At 47.0% G+C, this 16,253-nt stretch overlaps 2 protein-coding genes across 3 annotated transcripts in view; both read left to right on the top strand.

The window, feature by feature from the left end:
• Window positions 1–16,253, top strand: part of LOC145431207 (uncharacterized) — a 382,620-nt gene that overhangs the window by 30,572 nt on the left and 335,795 nt on the right. The gene's annotated exons all lie outside the window — the stretch shown is intronic.
• LOC113029571 (zinc finger Y-chromosomal protein 1-like) lies at window positions 4,910–11,534 on the top strand. Of its 2 annotated transcripts, none has more exons than XM_026180514.2 (4): window positions 4,910–5,098; window positions 5,550–5,766; window positions 9,412–9,726; window positions 9,934–11,534. In XM_026180514.2, the coding sequence occupies exons 1-4, from the start codon at window positions 4,925–4,927 to the stop codon at window positions 11,316–11,318; spliced, it is 2,091 nt and encodes a 696-aa protein (XP_026036299.2). In that variant the 5' UTR covers window positions 4,910–4,924; the 3' UTR covers window positions 11,319–11,534. The 2 variants fall into 2 exon arrangements, with proteins under 2 accessions (XP_026036299.2, XP_026036298.2); XM_026180513.2 differs by having other exon boundaries at window positions 5,547–5,766.

Raw genomic sequence — 16,253 nt, 5'->3', positions numbered from 1 at the left:
GTTGTTTGTGTTAGAAAAAAAGATGGTACTTTAAGACTGTGCATAGACTACAGAGACCTGAATCGGAAAACCCATCCTGATCGCCAGCCCATCCCACGCGTCCAGGACATTATGGACAGTTTGGGTGGAAACTCCTGGTTTTCGCTTTTAGATCAGGGGAAAGCGTACCACCAGGGGTTCATGTCAGAAGAAAGTCGTCCACTCACTGCTTTTGTGACCCCCTGGGGATTATATGAGTGGATTCGCATCCCCTTTGGACTTATGAATGCCCCTGCAGCATTTCAGCGCTGTATGGAAGAGTGCCTGGATGGGCTGCGCGACAACATCTGCATCCCCTATCTGGATGACACATTAGTTTACAGCAAAACGTTCAAAGATCACTTGGAGGACGTGAGAAAAGTGCTCCAGAGATTGAGAGGCTTTGGTATAAAGCTTAAGCCAAGTAAGTGTGACATGTTTAAGTCTGAGGTGCGCTATTTGGGCAGAATAGTGTCTGCAGAGGGCAGTAAAGTGGATCCTGCAGATTTTGAAGCAGTCAAAGCACTCAAAGGTATAAAACCACAAAATGTTGGTCAGCTCAGAAAAATGTTAGGCCTTCTCTCCTACTACAGACAATACATAAAAGACTTCTCCAGAAAAGCAGGTTGTTTGTATGAACTGTTAAAAGCTGACAAAACCACAGAGAACTCAGACACCACAAAAGGGACAAGGGCAAGACCAAAGAGAGCCAGTCAAGTTGTGCCCTCCTCAAAACAAATCGTGTGGACTGACCAGCATCAACGTGCGCTTGAGGAACTAATAGACTGTTTGCTCCACCCACCAGTGCTGGGGTTCCCAGATTTCACACAGCCGTTCATCGTACACACAGACGCCTCACACAAAGGGCTAGGCGCAGTGTTGTACCAGAGACAAGATGGTAAGCTGCGAGTTATTGCTTATGGCTCCCGTACTCTAACAGCGGCTGAAAAAAACTACCACTTCCATGCAGGAAAACTAGAATTTTTAGCATTGAAGTGGGCTATCACTGACAAATTCAGAGACTATTTGTACTATGCCCCAACATTTACTGTCTATAGCGATAACAACCCGCTAACGTACATTCTGTCAACAGCCAAACTGAATGCCACCACATCAAGATGGGTCGCTGAGCTCGCTGATTTTCACTTCACCATTAAGTACAAACCAGGGAAGGAAAACAGTGATGCAGATGCTTTATCAAGAATGCCACTTGATGTCGAAACCTTGATGAGAGACTGCTCTGAGGAAGTGCCACCGGACACTATTGCAGCTGCTATCCAGGCCATTGAGGTACAGAAAGACACACCTGCCGCATGGACACTCTCAGCTGCAGCAATGTCAGTCACAGCAGACGGTGAGCCAGCAGAAGCAACATTCACACCCATACCAAAAGAACAGCTTAATGAAGCGCAAAAGTCTGATCCTGTTATAAGCCCTGTATTACAGTGTAAACAGACAGATTCAAAACCACTGCCCAAAGAGCTAAGAACATTTGACCCTAAGACAAAATGCTTGTTCAGAGAGTGGGGCAAGTTAAGACTAGATAACAATGGCATCTTGTACAGGCTCACTTCTGCCCGGAAACAGCTAGTCCTGCCAGATCAGTTCAAAAAGACTGTACTTGAAGAGCTGCACAATAATATGGGCCATCAAGGTGTTGATCGCACAGTGTCTTTGATACGTGAACGCTTCTTTTGGCCACACATGCAGGCAGACATCGAGCATTATGTGACCAACGTTTGTTCCTGTGTAAAGCAGAAAAAGCCCAGCCATGAAACAAGAGCTCCTTTAACAAACATTGTAACTACGCAGCCCTTTGAGCTGGTGTGTATAGACTTTCTCCATCTTGAAAAATGCAAAGGCGGTTATGAATATATTCTAGTGATAACTGACCACTTCACACGTTTTGCCCAAGCCTATGCCACCACCTCAAAGTCAGGCCGGTTCTAGGACAACACCCTATCACCCAATGGGGAACGGTCAAGTTGAACGTATGAACAGGACATTGTTGCAAATGCTTAGAACGCTAACTGAAACACAAAAGTCAAACTGGAAGGAATCTATCAACAAGTTAATGTATGCATATAATTGCACACGTTGCGAAGTCACTGGCTACTCCCCATTTTACCTACTGTTTGGACGGTCACCCAGGCTACCAGTAGATATGCTCTTTGGACTGTACTCAGAAACAGATTTTAGTGACCACAGAGACTATGTTGAAAAATGGAGAAAGGGCATGGAACAAGCATACTCTATAGCAAATGAGAATGCAAAGAAAGCTGCTGAAAAGGGCAAAAGACACTATGACACAAAAGTAAGGAGTTCTGTGTTACAACCTGGCGAGAGAGTTCTGGTCAAAAACCTGACACCTAGAGGAGGCCCAGGGAAACTGAGAGACTATTGGGAGGACACTGTTCACACAGTAGCCAGACAAATGGGGCCTGACCTCCCTATCTATGAGGTAAGACCGGAGAGAGGCAGAGGGCGCTCTAGAGTGCTTCACAGAAACTTGCTTATGTCATGTGACCACTTACCTTTTGAAAAAGTGCCTGAAAAAGATAATCGTACAAGACATGAACAGAAAAAGACTGATAAACCTGTCGCTGTTGTGCCAGACTCTGATGATGAGGGCAGTGTTGATGAATACCGCTGTCATTACGCACCACCTCAACCTGTGTCCCAGCCATCAGAACAAGAACTTCTCACAGCAACTTCTCAGCCCGCAGCTTCAGTCCCTGCTCTTGCACCAACACCAGAGCCTCTTGCTGGAGACCATCTGGAGGCGCCTGACCCAGCTGCCGTGGAGACAACTTGTGAGGAGGCAGAGCCCGCTGCAGGTGACATACCTGCCCCTCCTCCACCTGTGGTACTCGAGAGACTTGAGGAGGAGACACCTCAGCGGCCACAGCGAGAGAGACACCCGCCAAGACGGATGACGTATGACCAACTGGGCACCCCATCTTGCTACAGTGTTCAGCCAGCACCGCAACTGCTTCCTGTGTACCCGGGCCTGGTTCCATGGTTTCCAGCTGTGCAGTCATACTGCACCCAGCCCATTGGTTTGTATGAACTCCAGCAAATGTAAGTTGACACTTTTCCACTGATGACTTGAGAACTGTACTTAAAGACTGTCATCAAGAAAAAGACATGAACTTTTCCCCATCTGTGGATTATAACCATAGACAATAGACTTTGTGAAGACTCACATATGGACTGGTTATAGACTTTGTCTTCAGTCACCAGTGATGGACTGTGGTGAAACAGGTGTTAAACCCACAGAATTAAGGACATTGGTTCACTCTACTGTTGATGTCCTGACTACAAGAGAATATAGACTGAAAAGCATCTTGTTGGTATAATGTCGGGACGACATTTTTTGAGTGGGGGAGAGTGTGACAGGTTGAATGACTATTGCATATAAAACTGTTCAGTTAATACTAATTCATATCAGTTGATATAAGGACGAAAATAATGTAAATATGGTAAGAAAATGGTTAAGAGTTTATTATTTTTCATGTTATATTAATGGCTTTCATGTTACTTAAGAGAACTGCAATCTATACATCAGTGATCGGCTAGTAAGCCTTTTCTGGGATCGATTAGTAGTGTCTCTATTCTCCACTAGGGGGCTTTCGCGCGTTCTCCTCACTGCAATAAACTACTGCATGAGAGACGCAAGTCATAATCACTCTCGTGATTCTTTTCCCCCTGTTTTCAGGGGTGTAACATTACCACCATGATACTCCCTGATGATTTAGTAGATTTCACACTACTGAACAAAAAGAACAAGAACAGGGGTTTTTATCTTAAACTCACATACAGTGCAGGAATATATTAATCGGTATTACAGTTATGTCAAAATCTACACAGATGCATCAAGGAATACAGCCAACCAAAGCGGGATAGCATTTATTGTTCCTGAATTTAAGGTAGGGAAAAGGATCAGTGACGAGTTAAGAGAAATTAAATAGCAGACAGAATGGCAAAGGAAGCTACAAAGAGACCGCTGGTGGATGTGGATATCAGTAGGACAGAGAGCAAGAGTAGAATACAGCATAAAATGAAAGAAAGGTGGCAAAAGCAATGGGAGGAAGAGAGTAAAGGATGAAAAATCCAAAGGAAAACAGGCGAAATGAGAAGCAGAGGAAGGAACAGGAGAGAGGAGACGGTTATAGCTCGACTCAGATTTGGGCACACTGGTTTGAATAACATGTTGTTTTTAATAGGAAAACACTGTTTAGGAAAGTGTGACTGCAATAGAGAAGAAGTAAAATGGTAAATGGCCTGTATTTGTATAGCGCTTTACTAGTCCCTAAGGACCCCAAAGCACTTTACACAACCTGTCACACACACATACACACTGGTGATGGCAGCTACATTGTAGCCACAGCCACCCTGGGGCGCACTGACAGAGGCGAGGCTGCCGGACACTGGCGCCACCGGGCCCTCTGACCACCACCAGTAGGCAACGGGCGAAGTGTCTTGCCCAAGGACACAACGACCGAGACTGTCCAAGCCGGGGCTCGAACCGGCAACCTTCCGATTACAAGACGAACTCCCAACTCTTGAGCCACGATCGCCCCAGAAACAACACAACATGTTTTAATGCATTGTCAGAAATATGATGCTAAAAGAAGACAATTGATCAGAAAGCTTGGTGATATGAAAGTGAAACTGGACTACCTTGATTTATTTCACAAGAACTCTAGAAGTGAAAGTTATCGGGCCATATTTTGGTTTTTAATTCAGACTCATTCGTTTGGGAGGATTTGAATTGTTTGTTTGTTTTTTGTCATTTCGGTGCTCACTCCACACCAGTTGGTAGCGGTAATGCACCATTTTGCTGTTTGCCAACCGCCAGTAAACAATATAAAGAAGAAGAAGAGTTCCCGGTGTGGCCGCTGAGATGGGGGCAGCACTGAGCTGCTGCAGGGGAAGCTACAGAGGAGCAGAAGAAGAGCAGCAGCAGTGCGTGTGCGGCCTGCCGTTCCGCTGTGTTTCGCTGTTTTCCCGAGTTTTCGGATTCATACTGAAGCTGTTCTCTGCTCGCAGCTCTCCCCCCGGATTCCGCCGCTCTCAGGTACCTGAAGCCGCTCCGTGGCTCCTCTGCCGGTCAAAGGGCCGTTAGCCTCTGCTAGTTGCTGTTAGCATGGCGCTAACGGCTATCATAGATAAACATCAAGTTATTGATCACATTATTGATGAGATTGTCGGTGCCTGTTAACGGTCAGGTTACTGATCTTCGGACGGGGCGTGGCTGTGTAATGAAGCGCAGTTTGCGCTGTTTTAGCGTGTGTACGGTGGCCGAGAGGAGTCTAACTCCATACGCTCTTTAAAGCCTTCAGAGTGAATTCGTGGTCACGTGGTGCAGCTTCAAACATTTAAGCGGTTAATTCTTATCGATTGGAAATCGTTGGTTATCGATCTGAGTGACTCTTCGCGCTTCAGTCTGAGTGGGCGGAGTCAGTGTGACTACTTCCTGTCCGGGTACCAGCTGAAATAACCTGACGGTGGTTTGTTCGGACCAGCAGGGGGCGCTGTGGGAGATGGAGCCTCCCGCAGAAGAAAAGCAGCTCTTCCTGCTGGGAGCTGCAGGAGAGGAGGAGAGGAGGAAGGAGGTGGGCTGCCAGTGGGAGAGCCCCGAGGAGGACAGGAAGGAGGTGGGCTGTCAGAGCGAGGCGGCAGAGAGGAGGGACGCCGCCGTCCAGGTGGACCTGCTGAGTCAGCAGCTGAGCTGGAGACACTCAGGTGAGAGCGCCGCCCTGCAGGTGGAGGGAGGAAACTTTCAAAGAACTTAATGGGGGGAAAAAAGATTTTATTTTAAACTTTATTTAATATGTAAATTATTTGATTTTTAGGTTTCCCTAAAAATCAAATAAAATCAGAGTCAGCTGATCGTGACATCTGATCGTCTTTACTATATTTTTGCTGCTCGTTAAATAAAATTATGTTCCGGTTCTTACTGAGGTTCACCTGAACTTTTCACCTGCTGCCATCTTTTGTTCTGAAGCCCGTTGGTTGTCACCTGTTGTCGTCATAGTGACGGGTCCAGTTGGGCGGTGCTTCCTGCTCGCTGGTGTGGGGGCTGGAGCTGGTTGTGTTTGCACTTCGTGCATGTCGCTGAGACTCCCAGGTTTTTGCTGGTTGGCGAAGCTTCTCTGATGGATTTTGGCAGTTTGGGGTTTAAAGGTGTTTGATGGTGCGTCTCCGTCACGAGAAGCTACTGGACTTAATTCCACCTTTACCTCATGGGCTGCTTTTAAGGTGGAATGTTTAATCAGTCAGCTTAGATCGTTGCGTCAGTGCTGATAGATCTAATTTAGTCTGAACTTTGAAGTGAGGTGCTGAGGCGCTCGCCCCTGATCGTCTTCGCCCCGATCCACTGATTGAAGAAGAACAACCCCAGGTTTCTCTTCAGCACTGTAGCCAAGCTGACAAAAAGTCAGAGCTCTGTTGAGCCAACCATCCCTTTAACGTTAACAAGAATATTAATAAGAACTGATTTTAAGAAATAATTACTACAGAAGAAGAAAAGTGGTGGTCGGCCTCCCTGTAAACCGCCCTCAGAGGTTATGATTGAACCAGGTTTGTTTCAAATGGATAGAATAGAATATCATTGTCACATGTACAATGCGATTTAGAGCATCTACTCAGTGCAGACATGTAGAAATAAGGAGGGTGAGGTGCACAATTCTTCTCCACTGTATACATTTGAATAAAAAAATATCAAATATAATTATTAGAGGCTTTGTAATTAATCTCAATTAATCGCACAAGAAAATTTGCTCCGAAGCACAAATGTTTTTATTTATTTTTTTAATTTTAAAGGAATTTAGTGTGCGACAGAATCAAATAATAGACATGCACATGACTATTGTAATCTCAAGCTCTTTTAATTTATGGGGAGAAGGCATTTAAACTACATTTCAATTCAAAACAGAAACAAAAATAATATCACTGGATAAAATTGGAAGACTTAAAATAAAGTGTTACTTTAAGTACATTTTCAAAATGATATCGTCTTTAAATAATAATAATAATAAAAACAAAGTGCAGTTTTTCTTCTTAAAAAAATAAGGCAGAAACATAAAAGGTTATTTGAGCAGCTTCACCTTTAAACTCTGAGTAACCTTAGCCAACATTATTTTGTACATTAGGCTAAAACAGTGTGATCATCGAACATTTTAGTGCAAAAATAACAAACCCGTTGGACTCACAATACCTCCATGCTTATTTACTGTCGGTCTCTTTCAGCCAGTTACTTGGACAAACTAGCCTGTTCACATGTTCAGAGCAGCTCTAATTTTGTTGCTATGTTACTGTAAGTGAGAACAGTCTGTCACATGGGACAGAAGTGGCAGGACCAATCAGATACTTGCAGGCCAGGACAGAAGGTGTAGGTGGGTCGCTGCTCAACTGGACCACCACTGCAGCATGCAGTCTGTCTGGCTGATGGTGGATTCTGCTGTGTACAAACTCAGGGCCCTTTTACACAGGGCTTCCTCATCTGAATCAGAGAGGAGGAGGCTCTTTGTCTTTGCTGGCTCCTTTGTGGTGGCATTGTTACACTGTTACTGCAGCAGAGCTGGTCCAAACCTCTTCTCGCTCTCCCCTTGCAAGACACTCTAAATCAGTGGTCTCCAACCTTTTTTGCACCACGGACCGGCCTTTGAGGTGTCCCGGATAAATACAACAAAATAAAATGATAGGACCAAGGCATAAACGGTGGTATTTTGTATATAAAATAATAAACGCTAATTCACTGTGTACTTGTGTAACTTTATTAGCAGCGTTCTCCTGAAATGCGCCAGCAACATTGAGAATAACATCCTCCTCTCTGCCCTTTAATGCTCTCTGGTCGCTATGGTAACGTGTGCATTCTTCTTCCAAAATAAGACACACAACTACAACACAGGAAAAGACCCAGGGAAACCGAGTTAACGATAAAAACCCTGAAAACCATCAGTTTCACACCCGAGCCTCAACTCTTGCAGTCCGGTACCAAATGACAGTGGTCCGTGGCCTGGGGGTTGGGGAGCACTGCTTTAAATCCTTAAAGTGTGGCTGAAGCACAGCAGCTATCGGGAGCCACTGATGGTTGGGACAGGTCCTTTGTGAAGGCGGTCTTAGATTTCACCATGTAGTTTGAGTCATCATCAGAGACCTCCATGGTGAGATGCAGGTGGCAGAAAGCAGGTAAAACCACTGAACATGAGACATGTCTCACCTCCAAGAAGCTCAGCCACACACCTGTAGTAGACAGTTCAAGAAAGTCGTTATTCATCTCCACAATAACTGTCAACTACAGAGCGTTTTGAAGAAACAGTAACAATAAGTTAAAAATAGTTTTATTTACCTGCATGGCTCAACAACAGTGGCCAGCGTTTGGTGGTTTACCAGCTCTGGTGGAGTTAAAATGACTAGCTTGTGCTTTTGTTTGCCCAAAGCAGCAAAAACAACCTCTTGATACTTTAGCAGACGAGACACCACATACAGGATTGAATTCCACCGTGTGGAAATATCCTGTATGAGTGGCTCTTTCTGTTGCCCCAGTCTTGTTTGCTCCTGGTGTAGTTCCTCCATATTTGCAGGGCTGTCTGTAATACATCTCATTTTGCTTTTCAGTGTCAAAAAGGCAGTTTTCAGGCAGTTGGAAAGTTGGATCACCTGACGCAAACTGTAGCACCCCCTATCTTCTACCACTGGTAGTGGTCTACAGTCCAGAGCAATCCATTATGGGAGATAGTAACATAGTTTGTCCGATGTTGACTTACTAATTTTGGTCCTGAAGCCAGTCATTTCATCAAGTTTGGTCAGCTCCCACAGTTTCTGTGCTCCCTGAAACATGTTTTGCATTTAGATGGTACCGTAAGGTTGAAATGCTTTGGGTGGTATCCAAACTCGTTTTTGCACAGTTTGCACAAAACCTCACTTTTATCAAAGCTTCCATTGGGTAGTCTTTGGAAATGAAATTTGCCTCTGATCAGTCCTAGCAATGTGCTTTCTTCTGATTCTTTGTAGCTTTGTTTTGTGCATCACTGTAATTGGTATAAAAGGAAATCATGCACTGACAATAGTTCCCCTTTGCTTGGAATGCAAAGTGCGATTAAATTAGTAACTTTTAAAAAAAATGAATTAATCACAATTAACGCATTAAAGTCCCACCCGCAATAAAAATATTAGAAAAATAAACAGTGTTTGCCTTTCCAGTGTGGGCTATTGCAGGTAAATTAAATAGTGCACAGTAGTGATAGTGGTGTTTGTAGTCTGTGTATTACACGAATAAAACCATGATTAACCCGTCAGTGATGATTCTGTGGGTCAGTTTGCATCTCAGACTCAGATTCTGAGTCCTGGTCCTCGTCCCGCTCTGACGCCGGTCTTTGTGTGCAGGCTCGTCTGCGATGCTGCTGCAGTGCATCGCCGTCCGAGCTGACGGACCAGACGGGGGCGCTCTGCTGCAGCACTGCACCACCAACAGGACCAGAACCAGAATCATCCGCCCCGCCCCCAAACTCTCCGATGAACCCACCCCAGCCAAGTCCAGGACTCAGAGGAGACGGTTGGTACCTCAGAGCTCCAATACTGACAAAAAGAGTCGCCGCCGCCGCCACGAGTCATCTGACACTGACCAACAAGAGGAGGCGGAGGTCATGACAGTGGAGGAGGACGTCACAGCTGACCCCACCTGGACTCCATCTGAAGGAGGTGAGTCAGATTTTACTGACGTTTAATATTTGTAGCTTAAAAGTATTAAAATTTTTATTTCCACTCATTCACATTTTTTTTTTAGACTGCTTTAACTCTGGATTAACTCGACTTTAACTCGTCGTGAGGTTGTTTTTTACTCTTGTGTAAATCAGGATTAATCTGATGTTATCCTTGGCTTAAGTCTTTCCTCTCGTGTCCCTGCAGGTGTTGCGCTCCCCGCGGCTCCCGGAGCCCTGCCGGCGGACTCCCAGGATGTGGCCGCAGTGAAGCTGGAGCTCGACAGCACCGTGTGCGACGTTTGCGGCAAAGTGATGAAGAACAAGTCGAGTCTGGCTCGCCACTCCTTCATCCACACGGGGAAGAAGCCGTTCGCCTGCCACCTGTGTGAACTGCGCTTCAATCGCCGCGACAACCTGCAGCACCACCTGAATCGGCTGCATCCAGACGGCGTCGCCAAACGGAAGAAACAGCGGCAGGTTCAGGCGTGGCTGTGTGCCGTGTGTGGCAAGACGTTCAGCTGCCGCTCGCGGCTCAAGACGCACGAGGTCATCCACTCGGGGGTGAAGCCGCACAGCTGCGACCTCTGCCCCAAGGCCTACATGAGGGCCAATGACCTTGAGCACCACAAGAAGGTCGTGCACGTGGACGGCACCGCCGAGCCCCCGCGGCCGAGCTCACTGCTCTGCGACTTCTGCGGCAAAGAGTTTAAGTGCAGGTCGCAGCTCGCTGTCCACTTCCAGACGCACACAGGCGAGCGGCCGCACCTCTGCGACATCTGCGGCCGCAAGTTCGCTCGCCAGTACCAGCTCAAACGCCACAAAGTCCTGGTCCACAGCAACCATGTCAATGGAGAAGACAGCCCACTGGACGCCCCGTTTGCCTGCGGCGTGTGTGGGAAACGGCTCAAATCTGAGGCGCTGCTCACTGCTCACGCCCGCATCCACACAGGTGACAAGCCTCACCGCTGTGGCGTCTGCCTGCGCAGCTTCCAGCGTGCCACCTGCCTCAAACAGCACCAAGTCCGCGTGCACCTGCGGGTCAGGGCGGGCGACGCCAGTGCCAGCCGTAGGAGGAGCACCGCCACCTCTGAGAAGGCGTTCCCGTGCACCGTCTGCAGCAAGGTGTTCAAGTTTCGGTCGCTGCTGGCAAGCCACTCCACCATCCACAGCGACGCCCGGCCCTTCGCCTGCGACTTCTGCAGCCGCCGCTTCCGCCGCCTCAGCCACCTGAAGAGGCACCGAGAGGTCGTCCATGCCAATGGGGCGCGCCTGCCGCAGAGTTTCGTCTGCCACATCTGCGGCAAGGACAAAAAGTGTCGCTCGCAGCTTGCCAGGCACGTCATCATCCACACCGGGGAGCGCCCGTTCGCCTGCGACCTCTGCTCTGCCCGCTTCAACCGCCACGGCAACCTGCAGCAGCACAGGAAGCGCATGCACGGTGTTGGGACACCGCCAGACGAGGAGGCCCCGCCCATCCTTTTTGACGACGACGCGGTTCTGACGTACAAACAGGAGGAGACAGTGGTGGACTGCGCGGCAGAACTGTCTGAGGACGACATGGACGCCGCTCAGCAGCTGGACGCCACCTGACAGCAGTGAGCGCGCTCACGGAGTCTTGATGCACCCGAGCAGCTCTGCAGGGTTTGACAAACAGACGGAGCTCTCAGAGGGTCTCATGATGTTCAAAGACAGAGGCAGCTGATTGGCTGGCGGGCTGGTCTCAGATCAGCTGAGATTATGGTAGAAGGAGTTTGAATCAAACTTTATTTGTCTGTATCATGGTTTCATTAAAGATGGTTAAATCACTGCTTCTGTGGTTTCTCAAGGTTCAGTCACATGATTTCATTAATATTGACGGTGACCAATCGGTGTGGAGGAGGAGTGTAACTGTGTTATCTTTGGCAGTTTAAAGGGTCAGTTAAAGAAATGTGTTTGTGTGACTGCTGGGAGCAAAGAGCTGACAAAAACAACATACACCTGGCTCTTTGCTCAGGTGTGCAGACACAACACTCATCCCTCGCGTTACGAGCCTTTTAATGCTTGAATGATTGAGTTCAGAGACATGTCACACTAGGGCTGTTCGATATAACGATATATATCGATGACGATATAAAAACATCTGTCGTTTCATTTTACGCTATCTTTTGTTTCGTGGTGTTGCAAAATAAACTTTACGGCAATATTTGTTCATGTTCTGATGTCACTGTAGTTATTATTAATTTCTTAAAGTTCTCTCTTTCTCTTATATTTAATATAACCACACTACGGACAGACAAGCGCCTGTTTTTATGCGTTGTCGTTAGCAACAACGACGGTAACACCATCGCGTGTCCGCTTGTTTATGTTCCACATAAAGCTTTCACAATAAAGCTCAAGATCCTGTTGAGACTTTTCAAAATAAACTGAATCACGTGAAAGATGCAGAGTGTTTACGGATGAGAATCAAAAAAAGATGCCAGGTGCTAAAAAATAAACCTTAGAGTCAAACGTTAGAACAGGCTTTTCCCCGCAGCACGCCGTGTAATAAATACAAAGAAAACGGCGCCGTTACAACTTTTGTCTAAAAATGTATCGTTTCATGCATCAGTTAAAACACTCGACTCCAGCTACATGACGCGCAGCTGGAAACACTTCAGGCAGGTCGAGCTGCCCGAGATTCACAGAATTTACAGAAAATGTTAAATTTGTGTGATTTATATAGTTATCGGGACGATAGATGTCTTATATCGGGATATGAGATTTTGGTCATATCGCACAGCCCTATGTGACAATGTCAGGTACAAGTAATGGACAGGAGTGGAAAAAGCAGTCAATGTCCACAGAAGACCTGTATAAAGAGATAAGGGGTGGCTCAAGACTTTTGCACCTGTTGTCTCGTGTAAATAGAAACCTCAGTCCAGCTGTGAGCAAACAGCTATGCTGCACACAAAGAAGTCAAACATCACCACTGATTATCTGCAGGTACAAATTTATTCACATGATCTCAGACAGTTGTACAGCTCAATGATTGGTTCACAGCTCAGCTGTGTCCTTGCAGGGGGCGCCATCCATACAGCCTCTGTGACCGCTGAGCGCCAGCACATTCAGGTAAAATGGACCCAGCTGGACACTTTATTCTCCAACCAATCAGAACATGCAGAAACCTTCACATCAGGAAGTATCGACTCCAGCTGACGGAGGAGGCGGGGTCTGTTGTTATATCACAGAACCAAGGTTATAGAGCCGGGGTGGGGAACTCCAGGCCTCAGGGTCCGGTGTCCTGCAGGTTTTAGCTCTCACCCTGGGTAAACACACCTGAATCATATGATAAGTTCATTAACAGGCCTCTGGAGAACGTATGGTTATGGTGTAACCTTGGTTCTATTAGTGAGAGACAGGAAAAGACCCAGGGAAACCATTACATATGTAACGGTGTGGAGAGTCTCGATATGCTAGGGAACTTCAGGGCACGTTGAGGAGGTCATTTAGCCATTTGAATCAGCTGACACATCTAAAACCTGCAGGACAGCAGCCCTGGAGGTCTGGAGTTGGACAGCCTTGGTTTAAAGTGAGATGCAAAGCTACTGGCACATTGCAGACAGGTGGTGTTACACAGCAGCAGGTTAGAGAAGTCACCTGACCCAGAGACTGAGGCCATTCAGCTGGTCTCGCCTGTCCCAGGGTCAGGTGATCAGCACGTTCTCACGCCCCGAATCACATCTTGCTAAAGCGAAACTATCTCACGACAGACTGAGCTGCAGCGACAGTGTAACACAAACAGTATTTAAAGTAACATTTGGATCACCACCTGAAATCACCGACATTACAACAATAAAAACACAGAAAAACTCCACATTTATTACAGGAACATAAATGTGCAGAGGCTCCATCAAACACAGACATGTGACATGTTCTGAGCATGAGCAGACTCGTCTGGTTTCTGCACATGCTCAGAACACGTTCAGGTCATGTTCATGTCATGAGCCGAAGGAGCTGCAGCATCGGAGGCCTCATTAAACCGAAGCACAGAAGGAATGATGTGCAAACACGTCAGCCAGGTATCAGGGTGAAAACAATCCGCCTCAGGCTCCGCCCCCAAACCACATTAGCCATATGTCTGTGAAGGTTCTCAGTCATCCAGGTCATCGTAGTCAAAGGAGCTTGCAAAGAAAAGCGTCTGGACTTCTTTAAGTTACTTGAAGACGTTTCACCTCTCATCCGAGAAGCTTCTTCAGTTTTAAGGTCAAATGGTGGAGAGTCCCAGATTTAAACCTAGTGGGAGTGACCCCCCACAGAGGGACAAAAGGACCCCCTGATGATCCTCTAATCGCCTGAGCCAAGGTGTGAAACTGGGTGTGGGTCCCAATCAGCCAGAGTTTCGGGTGAGCTCATTGTGAAACCTGGCCCCACCTGTGAAAGGATAAGACAGGTCCATTTCACTATAGATGCCCTCCAGATCGAGATCAGCCAGACTCTGCAGGAACCGGAAATCCTTCTACCCTCTCCAATCTTAGAAAAGGTTTACAAGTTTGTGGACAAGGCTCAGCGGGCCCAACACTCTAAAGGAAAAGAAAGACAACGCAGGAAATTTCACACCTTGCTTTCAAAAACACACACACTCCTCATTCTGAACCTACACAACCCAGAGAAGAAAACACACCTGAAGACAGTCAGGAGAAATGGGTAAAGAACTTTTCAGACCGGAATCTCACTGAACCTTAAGAGAGAGTATTAGCCAAAGGACTCTATTTTGCCATTTCTCCACAACAGTTGCCCATAGTGGACCTCATCACAGCCACAGAATCTGCCATATGGATTAATACATTATCACAGACAGAAGCAGAGCAAATCAGGATGAAAGTCTCAGCCACGCTCTCCAGTGCCAAAGTCCCTCCGTCCAACCTCACAATACAGGAAAAGAAGGCCGTCGCTTCCCTGAGCAAAGACCACAACATCACTGTTTTACCAGCTGATAAGGGAAGATGCACCGTGGTCCTAAACACTACAGATTACCACACAAAGATCACTACTCTCCTCAGTGACAACAATACCTACGAAGCCCTAAAGCGAGACCCCACAAGCAGCTACAAAAAGAAAGTTATAGCTTGCCTTCAAGACTTTGAAAAGGACAAAATCATTGACCGCCTTAGATATCACTGCCTTTACCCAGGGGATGCCATACCCTGCATTTACGGACTTCCTAAAATCCACAAGGAAGCTGTCCCACTCAGACCCATAGTCAGTAGCATAAACTCAGCCACTTATAACATTGCTAAACACCTTGCTACCATCCTTGCTCCTCTCGTGGGGAACACCCCACACCACATCAAGAACTCCACCGACTTCACCGACAAGGTCCAGAAACTTACCCTGGATCCAGATGAAACCATGGTGTCCTTTGATGTAGTCTCTCTCTTCACTTGCATACCCACCACGGAGGCCGTGGAGACTGTCAGAAAACGACTACAAGAAGACAGCTCCTTGGAGGACAGGACCAACTTCACACCCGATCAGACCTGCACACTGTTAGACCTCTGCCTCACCACTACATATTTCAAGTACAACGAAGGCTTTTACAGACAAAAACATGGCTGTGCCATGGGCTCCCCCGTGTCACCTATTGTAGCCAACCTTTACATGGAGGAAGTGGAAAGGAAGGCTCTTGGCTCTTTCAAAGGAAGAGTACCCAGCCACTGGTACAGATATGTGGACGACACCTGGGTCAAAATCAAGACACAAGAAGTGGAATCCTTCACTGCGCACATTAACGCTGTGGATAAAAACATTAAGTTCACCAGGGAAGACACAAAGGACGACTGTTTGCCTTTCCTGGACTGCGCTGTGCACATTGAAGAGAACGGCAAACTCAACATCGAAGTTTACCGGAAGCCCACACACACAGACCAGTACCTCCTCTTTGACTCCCATCACCCTCTGGAACACAAACTTGGAGTAATCAGGACCCTACACCACCGGGCAGAACATGTTCCCTCTAAGCCTGAAGGGAAAAAGAAGGAACACACACATGTAAAGGAAGCACTCAAAACGTGCGGCTATCCTAAATGGGCGTTCTTAAAGTCAGCAAAGAGGCACAGAAAAGAAGACCAGACACCAGCGAGGGAGGATAAGAAGGACAGACGCAACAACATTGTCATCCCCCATGTAGCCGGTGTATCAGAGAAACTCAGGAGAGATTTCTCCAAGCACAACATCCCAGTGCATTTCAGACCCAGCAACACGCTCAGACAGAAACTGGTTCACCTGAAAGACAAAATGCCAAAACACAGACTTAACAATGTGGTGTATGCTGTACAGTGCAGCGAGGAATGCTCAGACCTCTACATTGGAGAGACCAAACAGCCACTTCACAAGCGCATGGCACAACACAGAAGAGCCACCTCCACAGGACAAGACTCAGCAGTCCATCTGCATCTTAAGGATAAAGGTCACTCTTTGAGGATGCCAATGTTCACATTTTGGACAGAGAGGACAGATGGTTTGAAAGAGGAGTGAAAGAAGCATCTATGTCCACTGTGAGCGACCATC

This window comes from Astatotilapia calliptera, chromosome 9, assembly GCF_964374335.1.
Source record: "Astatotilapia calliptera chromosome 9, fAstCal68.1, whole genome shotgun sequence".
In the NCBI taxonomy this organism is placed as follows: Eukaryota; Metazoa; Chordata; class Actinopteri; order Cichliformes; family Cichlidae; genus Astatotilapia; species Astatotilapia calliptera.
Note: the sequence above shows the minus strand (reverse complement) of the source record. Positions and strands in the feature narration are given on the sequence as shown.